This window comes from Diadema antillarum, unplaced genomic scaffold, assembly GCF_040938485.1.
Source record: "Diadema antillarum isolate AM-2024a unplaced genomic scaffold, OU_Dant_1.0 scf00000133, whole genome shotgun sequence".
Classification (NCBI taxonomy): Eukaryota; Metazoa; Echinodermata; class Echinoidea; order Diadematoida; family Diadematidae; genus Diadema; species Diadema antillarum.
Window position 1 is genome coordinate 1,064,611 of NW_027271022.1, and position 18,216 is coordinate 1,082,826.

Below are 18,216 nucleotides of genomic sequence, written 5' to 3' on the forward strand. Positions count from 1 at the left end.
CGATTCGGTGAGATCGGTCCAAGTCGGTCACAGACAAAGGCACCTTCAGTCGCTGGGATACCAAATTGCAGATGAGATCGTCGGTGCTTTCATTGTTGCCCTCAGGAACACCGTAGAACTTTAGGCAATTTCGTCTAGAGTATTATTCCATTTCGTTGATGGATAGCTGGAGGTTGTGGATGGAATCTGCCTGCGAAGCGAGCTGGCTATTCAGGCGATCAATCTCACTCGCCTTGGCCTGAATAGCGACTTCGTTCTCCATTGTGGCACTTTCACTCTTCTCCAGCCTCGTCATTATTTTCACATTGCGTTTCTCTAAGCTTGCTAATCGGTCAGCAAATTTCCCTAATTGTTTGTTGATTCCCTTTTCAAGGGCCTTTTCAATGGCTTCAAAGAATGCATCGCTTTGCAAGTACTCTTGCATGGCATGTACAGCGATAGCCTCTATGTTGGCTTGGGATCTAGTCGAAGCCATGTTAGGCGATGTTCCAAGAAGAAGAATACAAAATATTTCAAGATATGATGATGAAGAAGCAGATAATCAGACAAGCAGAGGGTCAGTCAAAATAACAACAAGTGAAATGTGTGGGTTTCATTCTGCGTCATTGCAAATTTGGTAATCACGGTAATTCACAAGTATCATATTTCACGCCGACCGTTACCACAACATGTCCAAGATGATATATTTCGCGAGGATGAGATCGACCGATGTTTACCACATAGTTCAAATATGAGAGGGTATGATTCAATAAGGAATCAAATATTGCAGCAATGATACAGTACCTTCTCTAGATAATCAACCTTGGAACAGAAAATGGTCGTAGTATATAGTTCAAGTGTGGGATGAGAAGTGGACGTACGCTGCGCCAGGTGGGACTACGGGGTGGCACAAATCATAGTGGTCACTCTCGGAATCCGCTTGAACGCGCAAGTATTTTTCACAAAGTCGGCATTTCCTCCATGGAATGTTTGGTTCTTTCGTCAAAAAATAACACTGCACTATGATATACAACAATTGTGAAGAAAATGAAGAAATGGACTTGGCAAAAAAATAGCTGTATTATGATCAGTAAAATGGTCAGCTCTCTATGACGTCCGACGTATGTAATTTAAAAAAAAAAAACGTTTAGGAGGAATATTTGGAAAATGTTCAATCAAAGAATATAACTGATAAACTGGTTAATCATTTAAGTTGCAATGTGAAAGATGCAGTCATCTAATTGTGTAAGTTACAACTGTACAAGGCAAAAGAAAATGCAGTCATTTAGATTGCGCAAGTTATGCATGATTTCCCATTTTATAGTGTTAAATCATTTGAAATATCTACTCACAGCCAGCAACCGGGATGAGAGTGCGGCAGAGTGTGTATGTCTCCTTGAACACGAGGGAGATATATCGTATTTTTTTAGAATGGAAATCAAACGATCTGGTACACACTTCTGTTGGCGGTGAGTTGGCTCAGTCGGTAGCGCGTCTGCCTCACGATCACGCGGCCCGGGTTCGAACCCGAGTCTGGACTGAAGCAATGTTGTGTGTAAGCATACCGTCCCCTCTAGCAAGAGGCAAAACACTCTGTCCCTCGGATAGGACATAAAATGGAGGTCCCGTGTTTGAGAGATTAACTCCTCATGCACGTAAAAGATCCCGCTTCATTCATTCATCGCAACGAGGAGGGTGTTTAACCCGGTGAAGTGGTCCCACCTCACATCCAACTGGATCCCATGGAAGACCAGCTTAACGTAGCTGAATATGGGCTATCCAGCCATCTTCTCAGATGGAAAAAAAAAACGAGCAAACAAATATTGAATATTATTGTTAATCAATGCAGTAAGAAAGTAGATATTCAGAATTGTGAAGCTAGCTGTCGCCCCTTTATAGTACCTGTATTCTCAATACATGTAGTCTATCAATCATGTTTAAATTCAAGTCTGTTGGTTACAAATATGGTGTGAAATGTTATTTCACTTAACATAAAGGTAAATGCTTTAAAATAGACTGGGTCACAATCATGGACAAAAAAAAAATCCCTCAATTAAACAAACAAAATCAAAATCCCTCTTTTCCTTTAGAATGGAATAACATTTTCAAGTTAAATATAGGTTTTCCCATCCATTTTCGCACTTTTGTCATTCAATTTCAAAGATTTATTATTCAATTTCGTCCCGAGAAGCACGTGGAACGCAAATCCTAACTTCATTTTCGTCAATTGTCATTGTAATTCGTTTTTCGTCAAACATTTTCGAAGACATAGCATTCAGAATCGTCGATTGTCAATCAAATTCGTCCCTCCCGCTGACGGATCGCAGAATGTGAAGATCAAATTCGTCTTTGTTCACACAATTTCATGAATTCTTCATTCAAATTATTTCGATGTTGTCGATTCTTTACTTTGATGGTGAACCAACTTTAAGCCGACATATTTTTACTTTCTCTCGTAAATTGTATTGTTACACATTATTCCCTATCCATTTTCTTAGACAATACACACGAAAAACATGACTGCCAACCAAAATTGATTGAAGGATAAACGACAGTCGAAAGTCATATCCCAGGACAGTATGTCAGTGTCACATTTTGAACTTTAACTCGTAATGTTCATGTTTTCGCATCATAATGCATGAAGCAAACTTTAAATTTTGTACCCTGAAAAGCAGCAAACATAATTATCTTATCCATTCTTTGACATTAAACAGGCGACAATTCCACACTTAAATTTTGTCTTTAAATTATATTTGCCTAGTAATCGTTTGTCAGTGTTTTCGTTTGAAGACAGTACGTCTGTTTGTATCAGTGTGTACTCGGATTGCTTGTGTGTGTGTGTGTGCATCTATCTGTGGTTCTGTGTGTGTGTGTGGGGGGGGGGGGCACTTGTATGTATGTTAACTCCTGAATGTAAAATGTGAACGGTTACACAAAAAAAAATACATGAATGACTGGAAAATCACACCGGATAGAGATATGAGACGAATATGAATGAAAATTTAACGAAAATGATTGACAAAAGACGAAATCGATCCTGCTGTTTTGAGTGCTGCGAGTGAGACTGACGAATTTGAACTGTAAATGACGAAAATATATGACAAATGACTAAATTGAATGGACTTTATTTAAAAATGAACGACGAAAGACGAATTTGAAAGTAAGATTGGACTATTCCCGACATCGGGACGAAGTTGAAGTAAAAATTTGTGAAATTGAATGAAAACAGTTTGAACATGAATGGGAAAACCTATAGTAAAGTCAATGAGAAATCGTGTTTAGAAAATAATAATAGTTTGTCTTGTCCTTATCGTATGACGGGAATAAGCATTGCATTATAGTTGTATTTGTCACAACCCCCACTCACTGCAATTTATTTTGTCATTGCCGGTGAGCGATATGTCCTGCGCCACAGAGTTAAAAGTGATACAACGAGTAACTGATTCCATAACTTAGCCATTCTCATTCTTCCAGTATAAGGCCTATCTAATTGTTGACAGAAAATTGATTATCTATTTGTTTCAACCTAATTGTGCACCAGATAGTTGAATTTCATTTCTGAAAATATTATCCTGCGCCCTCCAGAGATTCACTGCACTTTTTTTTCGTTGATAATTTTTCAAATATTTCGTGTAATAAATGGTATATCAGATCACTGAATTTTATTTACGAAAAGTGTAAAAAGCTTTCTCGTGTGGAAAGGAGATACCCAACCCCCGTCCGATTTGCACATATTTTTCCAAAAGTCAGCTCCAGATCGTTGAATTTAATTTAAAAATTTCTTAAATATTCCATAAAAAGTGGATATCAGAATAATTCTTTTATAATCAATTCTTTAAGAATAACAATAACGAAAGATGGATGTCACCACACACATACAAACACACGCACACACACACACAACACACACACACATACACACAGAGGCATGGAGAGAGAGAGAGAGAGAGAGAGAGAGAATACTTATTCCAGACACACAGGGTTAAGATTTCTGTCCGATCATGAGGTCTAGAAGCTCAACAAAGCACACGATGTAAAGAGAGAGTTTGGTTTCAAACTGTCCTTCCATTGTTTGCTTTCTCTTTCTCTCTCTCTCTCTCTCTCTCTCTCTTTCTCTATTTGTTCACACTATCTTTGTGGTCATTTGAAACTGGTCCATTCGAACAGGCAATTCACTTGCATTATGTATAAAAGTTGTCTTCGAATTAACATTCATTCATGCATTCATATATTCACACATTACTTCATTTATTTCATTCCATTTATTCAGCAAAATCTAAAGTACTACAAATCAAAACAGCGGAGGAAAAGGTCAGGACACCTGAGAAGTAACATGTGATTGTAATTAAAATCCTTATATTTTGAAAAAAAAAAATTTTCAAATGTGACCATGACAAGATAGTCAACCAAAACCCGCGCCAAAACAAAATATTAATAAGACTAACTGGTGCGTTCATCAGTTGAGAGAGAGAGAGAGAGAGAGAGAGAGAGGAGCAAAACTTGTTCCTAAACCAGGTGTCACACACATTCACACACACTCATCACAAATGCACCTAGAACGAGAGAGGCATAAAGAAGACAGGAAATCTAGTTACAAATATATTTTGTCAATCATTGAGAACATGTCTTTTTATACACCCTTAATTGTATTATGGAGCTTTATATCTGTTACTAGTAGTAGATTTGGTATTACCATATCAATAGGATTCTATTCGTTGGCGCCAGTGCCGGAACATGACATTGATACAAACAAAACAGAACAGAATTTAACGCATACAAACAGAATGGATGAGATTATTCAACTTGTACACACCGTTTGGTAGTGCCATGCCAGTAACCAGCAGTAATGTCAATGTATGGGACTGAGGCAGATCTATATACATTACTGATCCTCAGCTACTTCATTCATCATAATCTGCATATCATAAACAGTCCTTCATACTCTCAGTTGTTCAGCGCTAAATGGAAAAAAGTATGCAACCTTCTGGTGCCGACAGTAACCTACTCCAGAGCTGTTTTAGCAAGTTTTTAACCCTACAATGATGATTCTTGTAGAACCGATGACTTCAAGATCCGATATTGTTGTATTTTGCTTAAGATTTCCTTTTATTTATTGCTGATTTAATTTCTTCAGTTCTGATTTTTTATTTTCTTTCCTCTTTGTTTTCTTTTTCCCCCGCTTTTGTGTCCAGAAGCGCTTGTATAGCGGCTGTGAGTCATATGTCACTTGTTTGTAATGTTGACATCCTATACGCTGGCTTTGCTGTACACATAAATGGAAAATTATTTATTAATCATTCTATGAAGACATCTATTGCCTGCATAACCTCATCAGTAAAAATAATTTAGTGATGCCAGGGGCGGATCCAGGGAGGACCGCAACCGGCGCACGCTCCCCCCCCCCCCTTATCTTTTGTTGAAACAAAAGAAATAAAAAGAAAAAAATGGGGGGAGGGGTGCGTGCGCCCCCCTTTAATTTTGTAAACGCGCCCCCTCTTTACGGAATTCCTGGATCCGCCCCTGGATGCGCAAGTACCTGAGTTTCGTGTGAATGGAAATACAATTGTACACAAAGTGGGAATGATATGATTATTTTCATGCGCTGAAACAATATGATTGCATTGCTTGTCATAGCACTCTTAATTATAACATATCACTGTGTTTTATGTCCAATGTCTGCCATGCTTAATTCATACTATAGGCCTATAATGTGTCCATGAATGTTGATTAGCATCATCAGATGCATCTAGCATCTCCAGTTTCGTCCACAGACGTGCATCGAAAGATTGCCAATTTATGGAAATTTGTTTGCAGGGGTCGAGGGCAATTACCCCCTAGGCAATTAACCCGAACCCTTCCCCTGGCCTTAATCCTAATCCTTAACCTAATCCTAACCCTAGCCCAAATTCCTAACCCTAAACCTAACCCTAACCCTAATCTTTACTCTAGTCTAACACTAACCAGTATTTAGCCGGGGGGGGGGGGGGGGTAATTGCCCGGATACGGTTTGCAGGCATACACAGAACATATCAGAATATACAAAGTGATATACATACACACATATACACAGAACACATTTATAACCTACAGTACATGACATAGATTCGTAGACCTACAAGAGATTTTAAATAAAAAACAATAAAGATGATATCAATACCAATCTCAGAGATACACGACATCGGAGGAAATAAAAAATATTGAAACGTATCGAGTCAAAATCGTGTAGCGTGTGATATGCCTGTATGTAGGTGTGTGTTCAATCAAGTGAGTTACAACCGTTAATATTAGTGAGTGTAGTTTTGTGTCTAAATGGGAGATTGATGTATAAAAGTTTTGAAGGTTATGAGTGTGTGTGTGTGTATATATATGTATGTGTGTGGGTGTGTTTGTGAGGGGATGTGAATAAAAGAAGATGTATTTTGACTGAAGTATATATACAACATCACGCTCATTATCAGTCTCCTATCTGATTCACAATTACAAAATTATCAAAGCACTGATAATGATTCATATCCGTATTTCAAAAAAGATAATCACCAAGACTAACAAAATGCTCTGTCTTTACGCCACTAATTAAACAATTCGACTGTCTACAGTTTGTCAAAGTTAGCATTGTTCAGATTAATAGAGAGTGAAAATATGAACAATATCTTTAAGAAAAAATGTCCATTAGATTCATAGTATCTGGCTGTGAAGTTAAACAGTTCTCACTGGGATTATTGTTTGGAGTATGTGAGGAAAATGCTAAATTGGAAAGATAAATACAGAAAATATCTTTCACCACAACCAAACTTACAGTGAAACAACACGACTCTTTGAGAGCAAATCCAAGCCACACACACACACACACACACACACACAAAAGAAAAAATATATATTGGGGAGAGTTCGTGTCCATATGCCAATGCAAAAGAAAAATTGGACAGATGCAGTTGTAATTGTATATTCCTATGTTTGCATCTGTTTTTTTTTTCTTTTTAGTTGATTTTTTTAGTGTTTTTTTCTGTACGGCCACTGCGTGTAGTCATGAAGTATTTAGGTCATTAAAATGCGATCATAACTGTGTCAAGTCCATTAAATGAAATACTACGTACAAAGCGTATGCGAAAATAAAATGCCCCAAAACCTTGTTTTTTTCCACATCTGATCGTTTTTCCGCTGTGCAAAGCCATAAGGCGAGTAGTCCCTGATAGTGCATATTGTGTTTTTGTTTGTATTCTTGTAGGGATTGTATTCAAATTGCCCTAAAAACGCCACAAGATGCCTCTGTGCTGAAATCAAGGTCAACTCTGCCCAGGGAGATCACACCTCCCTGCTCTGTCATTTTCCTGATCAACTATAATCACTGTACCTAAACAATTTGTTTGTTTGTTTGTTTTTTTGTAATGGTAAAATACCTATCCCAGAAGGTTTAACTTAAATGCTCAACTTCTTGACATGCCTTTCTTTACAAGCCCCTTTTAACACTTTCTTCCTCTTTTATATATCTTTGCGTAGAGTTGCTCGACAGGCCAATTTGCGGTAGCGCCGTTTATGACGTTCGTGGCGCCCTGGTGAGAGACAACTGATTCCTTTTCATTTAAACGCCTTTTGTTCTGCTTATCTACTTTAGCATACAATTCCTCGGAGCTACTGTCTATGAGATTTGAAGTTACTGCCGTATCTTTGTCGTTGTATTTATGATCTCCTCTCGCATGAGATTCAAGCCCTGGATAACAGGGTAAAAAGCCTGGGCGAGGATTCAACAGGCTGTAGTCATCCGAGTCGAATGCTGACGGAGATCGTGGTGCTTGGCTAATGGTGATGTCAGCAGCCTCACTTGAGTCCAACTGGTAGTAAAAGAGTTCCCCGAGGTTCCCCAGAGGTTGGTGATTAGTGCAGAGAGGGGACATAGTGGGGTTTCTCAACGATTCTTCCTCTGCCATATTATTGTCAGGAATTGGGTAGGCCGTTGTGACCATAGGCAATTTCCGTCCGTCGTATGCTACGCTTGCGGCATGGGTGATGTCATAATCACTTCCGCCGTCAGTAGTGTTCCAGTCAAGGGTTCCCACAGGTCCTCGTTGTGGGTGGAATTTCAGAGACCTTTCTTCACCTTCGATGTCAGCATCCCAAGTACAACTAGAATTCTCCGCCCATTTAATCTTCTGCGATATCATGGCACTATGGCCAACGACAGGATCCCGTGCACTATCAAGAGTATTGTAGACAGTCGGGTCAAACAAACGAACCTGTTTGGCCACAGTACCCCTGCCAAAACCACTGGGAACCACGTTGTGGTATTTATAGTCCTCGACTCCTCTCCGTGGCTCTGGATCTAATGTTCCCGGCGGACGATACGCGCCGCAATGCCCACCACTGTCCATCGGATAGGGGTGCTCTGACATTAGTGGAATCTTTGCACCACATCTGCGTACCTCTTCAGCATCCTGGTAGACATGTAAAGATTGATGTGGATCACTTGCAGGTTCTTCGAGGACAGCAGGAATCGGAGGGACAGTTCTTACTGTGCTACTGACCCAAGTACGCATTGGGTAATCCAGATTGGTTGAGGGAGTACCAGGGACTGGAGGTTGAACGTTATCGTTATTCATGTCACCATCTGTCTGATTTCGATGTGATGAAGGTTTGTATCTGAAGTATTAAAGTTAGACGAAACATCTTTGCCTGTATGAGCTCCAAACACCGTTTTGGGAAAATAATTTGAAACTAAACTTGTGTAACATAAACACAAAAATCCCCATTAACAGCATAAACAAGTTTCTGTAGGCTGAACATCAAGTGTATGAAATAGGAAAATATAAAGAGACTTTCACAAATTTTATTTGTTTGAAAAAAGTACGCATTTCCTCGACTTGTCATTGACGTAAGTTATAAGGATAACATTATTCCCCCCTGCCTTCTGTAACGGGCAAGTCAAGCGTTCTTTTATCATACAAGAAAATCAAAATATATTGAATTTTCCTTGTATTTTCTTAATATCGTTCTACATATGCTACATCACAAGCTGCAAGTGATTGAGCAGAAACTTCAAAAATCCATAACTGTTGAACAGATTGTCCTATTTTCCTCTAACTCGCACTGATCTGTTGTACTAATATTGCTGCATTAACTCATTCTAAATATCTATGAAGGTGGACTTGTCCTTTAAGGCTCTCTGCCATGGCTGCTGTACAGAATTTGTAGAGCTACTAGGAAAGTGCTGAGACGAAAGAGCTGAGAAGAAAAAAGTTGTGATCTTATCCGTTTTATTGTTTAGAGAGTATTGGTCCCACTAATAACACCAGCACCAACATAACTGGTTTGAAGACATTTTCCCTGTCTGTAAAATGCTCGTAGGGACTCCAGAATATGAAACCCTGACTTTCTTGAAACTTACTTCTTTCTCCGATGCAGGTACCAGGCCGTGATGACGAGGAGAAGCAGCATGATAAAAACCACAAATGACACTGCCAGTGAAATCAACAGAAATTTACCCTTGTGCGCAGTTCCCGGAGTAGTGACTGTGCGTAAAGTGGAATTTTCGAGAGAAAAAAAACGGACGAGTTACTAACTACACAAAAATAACGGACATGTACTTCTACTTCCACATACTTTAATAGCTCTTGCATAAGAGAAAGCAGCACATATATCTGTTATCTACTTTTTTAACAATCTCTGGGCTTTTTTTCTCTCTCTCTCCCTCTCTCTTTCTATTTCCCTATGGACAGAATTGATTGATAATGTTGATGATTTTGAACACTAGGCGATACATTCTACTTCCCATGGCCATACGCGGCGTGGGGGAGGGGGAAACTCCTTTTTTTTTTCTTCCGACTCGGATGTTTCAAGTAATTTGATCATTAAATGAGAAAATAAAACAACAATTAGATATTTTTTTCTCGTATAATTTTGTCCATTATATTTCTGTTTATCATAGTGTGAGGATACGCATGGCATTATCGTTCACTGCCGTTTATTTTTTTTTTAATTGCCGATGAGCGCTATCCACCTTCACACCGTGAAGACCGAAAGTGTGCACCAGAACGTTGCATTAAAGTCATAAACCGCAAAAACCTCCCTCATGTTGGAAGTGGAAACCCCCCGCCCCCTCGAACACCCTTCCCTCCAGCACTCCTCTCCCTGCGTGTAGTGTAGCCCCTAACATTGAACATAATCTAGTAATTTTGAAAAAAAAAATGCGTATGGCCATGTAACCTCTTTATTCAACAGCTGGCTATTCACTGGTCCTAAGGTCCTTACATTTTAATCGCTAGGATCAGTCCCAAGTGCTTATTGCTATATTGAAGTTAGTTTTACAAAGATCACTGGTCACCAGCACCAGGTATCAGGTTCTAGACCAAGCATTGATTTTTTCCCCTTATTTTCAATTCATTCTCTATAATGGAGACCATGATTCGCAGATACAATGGTTGCATGTTGATAACATTTCATTGCTTCCTTGGTGGCAACGTAATTGAAATAAAAATTGAATATAAACATCCCGAAAACATTTCTTAACAAACATAATGGCGCAAACAATTGGCAAGTAACTAATCAATGGGAATCAGTGGGAATCAGTGGGAATGCTGGGGGATGATTGTTCCCATCCTTGTGGGATTCATTTAAGAGTACATTATATATATCTATTGTTGTGTGAAAATCATTTGCTTCAGAATGGTCTCATATTCAAGTAATCGCCCCGTCACTGTACAGGCATGCTAGCCTGTACCGCTTTCAGTAACTCATGCATTTTTGTCCCGCTCCTGGTCCGAGCTAAATTAGTCCGCGCCAAGCAGTAAAAATTGCGTTCATTAACTGTAGCAGAGCCGCACTACTTTTACAATGACCTATTCATAAACTCGGTAACGTAGGGGATAACTGTCGTGGTAACTGAACACGTCATAGACAGAGCGGAAGTGCATTTTCGATATTTCGATATATATATTTGATGTGAGTGTCGCGCGCATATGAGTTGAGCAGCGGAAGCTGTGACCTCTGACCGTGAAAGGAATTTTGGCCCGCGCCTATGACGGGCCTGAAGTGACGAAATTCAACACAACCATACAACTATACAGCCATGGAATGGATGTCAGGTTTTAACCAATCAGAACGCAAGAAACCGTACAACTATGCAACTGTGCAACTATGCAACTGTACAGCCCTATAATGCCTGTATGGTTGTCACTCGTACGGGCCAAAGTGCCATTAACCGAACAACCATGCATCCCTACATGCATTACGTAACGCCTGTCGGGTTTTAGCCAATCAGGACGTGAAAAACTCGACAGACATACATAAATACATGAGTGTAGGAACGGCTGTAGGGTTTTAGCCAATTAGGACGCGAAAAACCTGATGGACATACGTGCATGGGAGTGGGAAAGACTGTAGGGTTTTAGCACACCAGAATACAATAAACTCGACAGACATACACACATGCATTGGTGAGGGACGGCTGTTGGGGTTTTAACCATTCAGCCTTTCCCTCTGTACGTAATTAGCCTTGGGGCTCTGCTAACCACTGAAATCCCCTGACAGATTTATCATACCGTTGGTGCAATTGTCTCCATTCCTTTCCACATCAAGGGTTCATGATCTGCCCTCTTAAGGCAGTGATGTGGACGTATACTCGGGGAGGTGCTTTGAGAGAATGAAACTATACATGTGTGTATATCTGTCGAGTTTATTGCATTCTGGTGTCCTAAAACCCTACAGCCATTCCCACACCCATGCATGTATGTCTGTCAGGTTTTTCGCGTCCTTGGGCCCGTTTCATCAAACTTGTTATCAGTGACAACTGCCACATTTCTATGACAAATTTCCTCTCAGCCAATCAGATGCAAGGATTTCAGTAGCTTATCACATCTATGACAACTTGTCACTGATGACAAGTTTTATGAAATGGGCCCCTGATTGGCTAAAACCCTACAGCCGTTCCTACACTCATGTATTTATGTATGTCTGTCGGGTTTTCCGCGTCCTGATTGGCTAAAACCCTACAGCCGTTCCTACACTCATGTATTTATGTATGTCTGTCGGGTTTTCGCGTCCTGATTGGCTAAAACCCGACAGGCGTACCGTAATGGGATACAGGGACGTATGGTCGTTCGGTTAATGGCACTTCGGCCCGTGCGAGTGACAACCATACAGGCATTCTAGGGCTGTACAGTTGCACAGTTGCATAGTTGCACAGTTGCATAGTTGTACGGTTTCTTGCGTTCTGATTGGCTAAAACCTGACATCCATTCCATGGCTGTATAGTTGCATAGTTGTACTAATTTTGACCCCCCCCCCCCCCCTCGCCCGTCATACGCGCCTGGTGCTAGCTGCAGCAGCGCCAAAATAGTCCGCACCTGGCGCGAGCCACTTTGGCCCCCACCCATTCATAAACTCAAAATTTTCGACTTGGTCCGCTCCTGGTCCGCTCCTGGTCCGAGCCAAGAGGGTTACTGAAAGAGGTAATAGAAACATTAAACTGCACATTACTTGAATATGAGACCATTCTGAAGTAAATAATTTTCACACAACAATAGATACATAATGTACTCTTAAATGAATCCCACAAGGATTGGAACAAGCATACCCCAGCATTTCCACTGATTCCCACTGATCAGTTACTAGCCACCCCCTTTAAGACACTAATCCACATCTGAGTGATATTGTACACATTTTAGTTTTCTCTCCGGTGCAATAAAATCGTCAGTGTTATCGCATTGATAAATTACAATCAAATCTGTCTTTAGCGGCCACCCACGAGAAAAGGAGCGAAAAATTTCAGACAAGTAGCTGCCGTAATATGTCTATCGCATACATGGGCTGTGCATGCGCACATGTTCAATTCATGTACATGTTTCCGTGTAAAGTATGCCTGTGTTTCAAACATTGAACAATACAGCTGATTGCGTTCTTCCACACTAGCTTGCATGCAGCAAGCAAGCACTGGACAACTGCATTACTGCATACTCTACCTGAATGGAGGGTTATTGCAGGAGTTGTTATCACTGAACTGTTCGCCTTGCACAAGGTCTGTGGCCGCGATACTTGAAAATCTAGAGTGGGATATAAAGTTGGTGGCCGTTGGCCACTTGACAGCTATGCAGAGGGTCTTTAATATGACTCTCTTTTTTCTTTTTTTTTCTTTTTTTGCAGGGGAGGGGGGAATTTTTCAGTGGCCGTAGACGGCAGGTGGCCGCTATAGACAGCTGGCCGCGAAGGTTGGTTTGACTATACTTTTGACAGCTTGGCATGTAGGGATTGATACATTCCAAACTGGTGGAAAACCGTCAACAGATGGCGGTACACACAGCAGGGTAGCACTACCACTGAGGACGTAGCCTCTGTCACACTCCAGGGTTACTGTGGAGTTGAGCCGCGAAGTGGTTGAACCCCATTTTCCATGTGTTACGTTACCGGGGTAATGGCATTCCTGTTCCTTATCTATAAAGGAGAAAATAATCGCAGGAGTAATGGAGATTGTCAGGTTTGCAAAAACGAAAGAGTGTGACGCTTTATACTGTTAAGATTGACTGTCCAATCTAAAAAAAGAGGATATCTAAACACTGAAATGGAATAGTAGCCTACTTAAATCTTTCGTTTTATCGATGTGCATTTTTTTTTTGGCAGTTGTTGGTACATATTTCCATAAATTAAGAGTTTTACTGAACAGAACTTGATAACAGTGCTACAAACTTAGTTGTGGTTCAGGTGACCAACACCAAGCTCATCCAACTGTCCAATGGCAATGGAGACCCCTCTTTAGTGACCTGTATTCGAAAATTTTCGGCAGTGCTTCCGAATTATTTTTAAAGCCTATTCCTAACAAGGTTTATGTGACTTGTACATATGTAACACCAAAATACTTTTAAAAGACGGGACAGGTACCCTCGATGTTAGTCTTGATTATCTGGCAAGACGGGACTGATGTATTCCAGACAGGCAGATTGTTGTCTCTAGATGTCACACATTGCAATGTGGCACTGCCATTGATGACGTAACTATCATCGCAGGTGAGAGTTAAAGAAGCTCCCAGTGATGTAATGACGGAGTTCCATTCTCCGTTAGACACGTTACCAGGATAACCACAAAAAACCACTTGATCTTCTATGTATGAAGCAAAAGCAGAAGGAAAGAGAGGAAAGGAAAGATGTGGAGTTAGTTTAGAAATACATGAACAAACCTTTTCATAATCATAAAGCCTAGTGCTTAAAAATGTAAAGTTTACATTACGTCCTTCCAGGTTTGTGCTCCTGTGCATCATTACTAATTTTCGCCCATTACCATCGGTAAAGCAAATGGTATAAATAACTTTAATTCATAAATTAATTTTGATATGTTATGCTCACTTATATTCTTTGCTGAAAATAAAAGAAATGAAAGAAAAGGAAAAGAAACAAAGCCAAGAGGTGGACATTTGTATCTGTCACAAAATTGTATTCACTCTAGTCTCTTTATACTCACCTACAAGCTAGGCGCAGCAACAAGTCATAAACTGTCAAACGTTCTCAACTGTCTTCAACGACCACCTGCTCAAAGCGACCACATTAGTCTCCCCACCCCCCCCCCCCCACCCCTCGAGATGGATACGTGTAGTTGAGAGCCCTAGCATGACCAATGGCGACCACCTGCCAGACCTGATCCCATAGTCATATTTCACCCCTTCGCTTTCTCGGACTCGAGAAGACGAGATCATAACATCTCGCTTTTTCGTCATCTCGGAGTAGACCCGAAAGGATGAGAGACGAGATCTCGGATGAATGTAATATATATAAATATATATATATATATATATATATATATATATATATACATATATTATATATCATATATATATATATATATATACATATATATTCATTTATATATATCCCTATGAAAACCCATGCTTATGACCACACTCTAACCAAACCAACTTAAAGAAATCATTATCCAGGTTTTTGTTGGTTTTTTTTAGAAAAAAAAGGTATTTTCGGTATTGATTTATTGTAAACGTCTCTATGATGTCGCTATATTCATTAGATCCACCTATTGACTACTTTCTAAATATCTTGTGTTTGTGTGTGTGTGTGTGTGTGTGTGTATGTGCATATTGTACATTACTTTCTTACAGAATTGGCTTACAACGACAACAGCATTGAGCTGATATGAGTTAGCTCTACCGCATCTTTGTCCTTTGAGCCGGCAAGTGAACTAATCCTTTATGGTTGAAACCAGCTTGAAATTTCAGTTTACTCAATGACTGCATGGATATATACGTATTAGAGGGGCAGAAGAATTCAGGAGAAGGAAATTGAGTCAGTAGGTAGGAAAGTTAAAAAAAAAGAGAGATCTTACTGTCAACTGCTTGGCAGTATGGGACCGACGAGTTCCAAACCGGGAAGTAAGTCGACCGTCCAGGTAGTCCCACACATTGGAGTGTGGCGCTACCATTGATGGCATAATCTTGGTCACAGGTGAGGGTTACCATAGCGCCAAACCATGTGATGTTGGAATCCCATTTTCCGTTTGGGACAATCTCAAGCTCCTTGCAAAAGCCATGGGATACTAGAAATAAAGATGAGTGTTTATAAAATTCTTAGGAACTGCGTTGTCACATTATAACAAACTGTTCCATGCATAAATGGTTTCAACTTGCTTTGGCCGAGTCTCCCAAGAGCACAGCATACCGAAATATTCAATGTTAGCAGTTGTGATTTATCTTTAATTGTACATTTCAAGTACCAATATATACACCATATTGTCTCTGAATACAGCTTGGTGAGTGAATATCTGATTATTAAAAACTGAAAACAATAAAATTTCAAGATTAAAAGCAAGTTAAACGTCAAATTCATAAAATTCCAATAATCCCGATATTATCATTGAGCGAAAATGCATTCGAAAATATATTATCAGAGACACAAATTCTTCTTGAATTCCTATATCGAAAACCTTTAGATAAATTAAGTAAAGCAATTTCACTTCTACGTTTCAGTTGATACGCTATTCTTTTTTCAAATAAATTTACATCATACTAAAGACTTTCATGTGCATAAACCCGTCAACATGACGGATTAAACAGAACCACAACGTTTCCTTAAAGTCCGAAAAATATGCTCTTAAATTGCCTGTTGCATCAGGGACCTGAAATAATTTCTCGTTTGCTTACACACAATTTGGTTACAAATTATGATAGGTTTTATAGATTTCTGCATAATCATACAGTTTTGAATTTACATCAATATGGTTTCCGAAAGAATTATTCTACAGATTTGGCTTTGGTCCACTTGTATGATCAAATTACAAACGCAATGGCAAATAGAAAACAGGAGTTTTTATGGATTTCGCCAAGGCGTTTGATACGTTACAACATGATATCTTACTTAAAAAGTTACAGTTTTATGGTGTTCGCGGTGTTGCGCTCTCGTGGTTTAGGGATTATTTATCATGTAGACAGCAATATGTTGTACATAATGACATGTCGTCAAAATTTTTACAGATAAAGTGTGGTGTGCCCCAGGGCTCAATATTAGGTCCCCTTCTCTTTTTGTTATATATCAATTATATCGTTAATTCGTCGTCTATATTATCATTTATATTATATGCCGATGACTCTTTTATTCCCACGATGATATAGAAACATTAGTATCCACACTTAATGCAGAGTTACCAAATGTATCAAGCTGGTTTAAGAATAATAGATTATCACTTGATATTGATAAAACTAATTATATTTATTTTAAGCATATGAAAACTCACACAGATGATTTTGTAAATAATATAAGGATTGATAATTTATTTCTTGAACGAAAAAGTTCCATTAAGTTTTTAGGCATTTTCATTGATGAAAACTTAACCTGGAATGATCATATACGTCATGTTACAACATGTATTTCTAGAAATATAGATGTTCTTTCAAAGATGAAAAATCATCTTCCTGAACTTACTCTTTTTATGCTTTACAATTCTTTAATCCTACCATTTATTATGTATTGTAATCTAGTGTGGGCTGCAAGTGCAAAAACTAAACTTAACTCTATTTATTTGATACAAAAGAAAGTCATTCGCATCTGTACTGGCTCACAATACTTAAATAGCCCACACCAATCCACCTTTTTTATCAGTTAAACACACAGAAAATATTTAATATAAATACCTTTCACTCTTTGCTTTTTATGTTTAAGTATTTAAACAACTTACTTCCAAACACTTTTCACGATTTCTTTAAACTGAATTATACGGTCCATTCGTATCCCACTCGTAATTCGCAAAATTTTCATTTAGTAAATCCCAAATTATTAATTGCACAAAAATCTATAAGATATAATGGACCAAATCTTCGGAACACACTCCCAGATTATGTTAAATCATGTAAAACGTTATATTCTTTTAAGGCTAGATTGAAAACTACGTTACTGTCAGATTACAATCTATGAACATAGCATCTGAATATAGATTTTGCTTTGTTTGATCACATTTCTTTTCCTGTAAATTGGATTTAAAACTACAACAAATAAACGCAATGTTGCTGTGTCTATCATTTCATTTCATTCCCATTATCTTCAGCATCACCACCATCACTTTCATCTTCATTATCACATTTTTTCCTCATCATTACCCTGTCATCATCATCGTCAACATCATCATCATCATACTTCACTTTATTTTTATTCGTATCTATGCACTAGAATATAAAACATAATGCATTTACAGTGTATTATATTTTGTAGTATTTCCCCGTTCCGCAAACAACATATGTGTATTATGTAGATATACTAGTAGGTCCCTGGGCTGCCACGTGTTCATGCTTTTGCTTATAGTGGCAGTCCTTCTTCCGCATAATTTCTCAGGTAATTATTTGGAAATTTGGTAATACGAGTTATATTTTGTAAATGGAATTAATTTACACATCAATTTTCCTTCTTTGAATCATGCACATTGTAATCTGCTTACTGATATTCTATGTGATATTACTGAAAAGAATCTTGATTATGTATGAAATTGTGTTGGAAGAAAAATAAATCAAACAAACAAACAAACAAACAAACATGAAAAAGTGATTCAGAATATTATTCATCTTAAGGTTAAATTGCGAAAAAAAAATTGTTTAATAATCATATTAAAAGCCATTGGCCTTATGGAATGGGGTCACATTGTCTGTCTGTTTGCACTGTTTGAAACAATTCAGATTTTTGTCGTGCACCATTTGAAAATATTGCACTAGGAAGTAAACTACTTGCAAGCGATTTGATAAATCGATCTCGTTCTGGGGTCTTCATT

General features: G+C 38.8%; 1 protein-coding gene across 1 annotated transcript; it reads right to left on the reverse strand.

The window, feature by feature from the left end:
• Nucleotides 1-7,430: 7,430 nt before the first annotated feature.
• LOC139720773 (uncharacterized) lies at nucleotides 7,431-9,476 on the reverse strand. The gene is made up of 2 exons (XM_071632116.1): nucleotides 9,359-9,476; nucleotides 7,431-8,613 (listed from the first exon to the last, which is right to left on the reverse strand). The coding sequence occupies exons 1-2, from the start codon at nucleotides 9,406-9,408 to the stop codon at nucleotides 7,440-7,442; spliced, it is 1,224 nt and encodes a 407-aa protein (XP_071488217.1). The 5' UTR covers nucleotides 9,409-9,476; the 3' UTR covers nucleotides 7,431-7,439.
• Nucleotides 9,477-18,216: the final 8,740 nt, after the last annotated feature.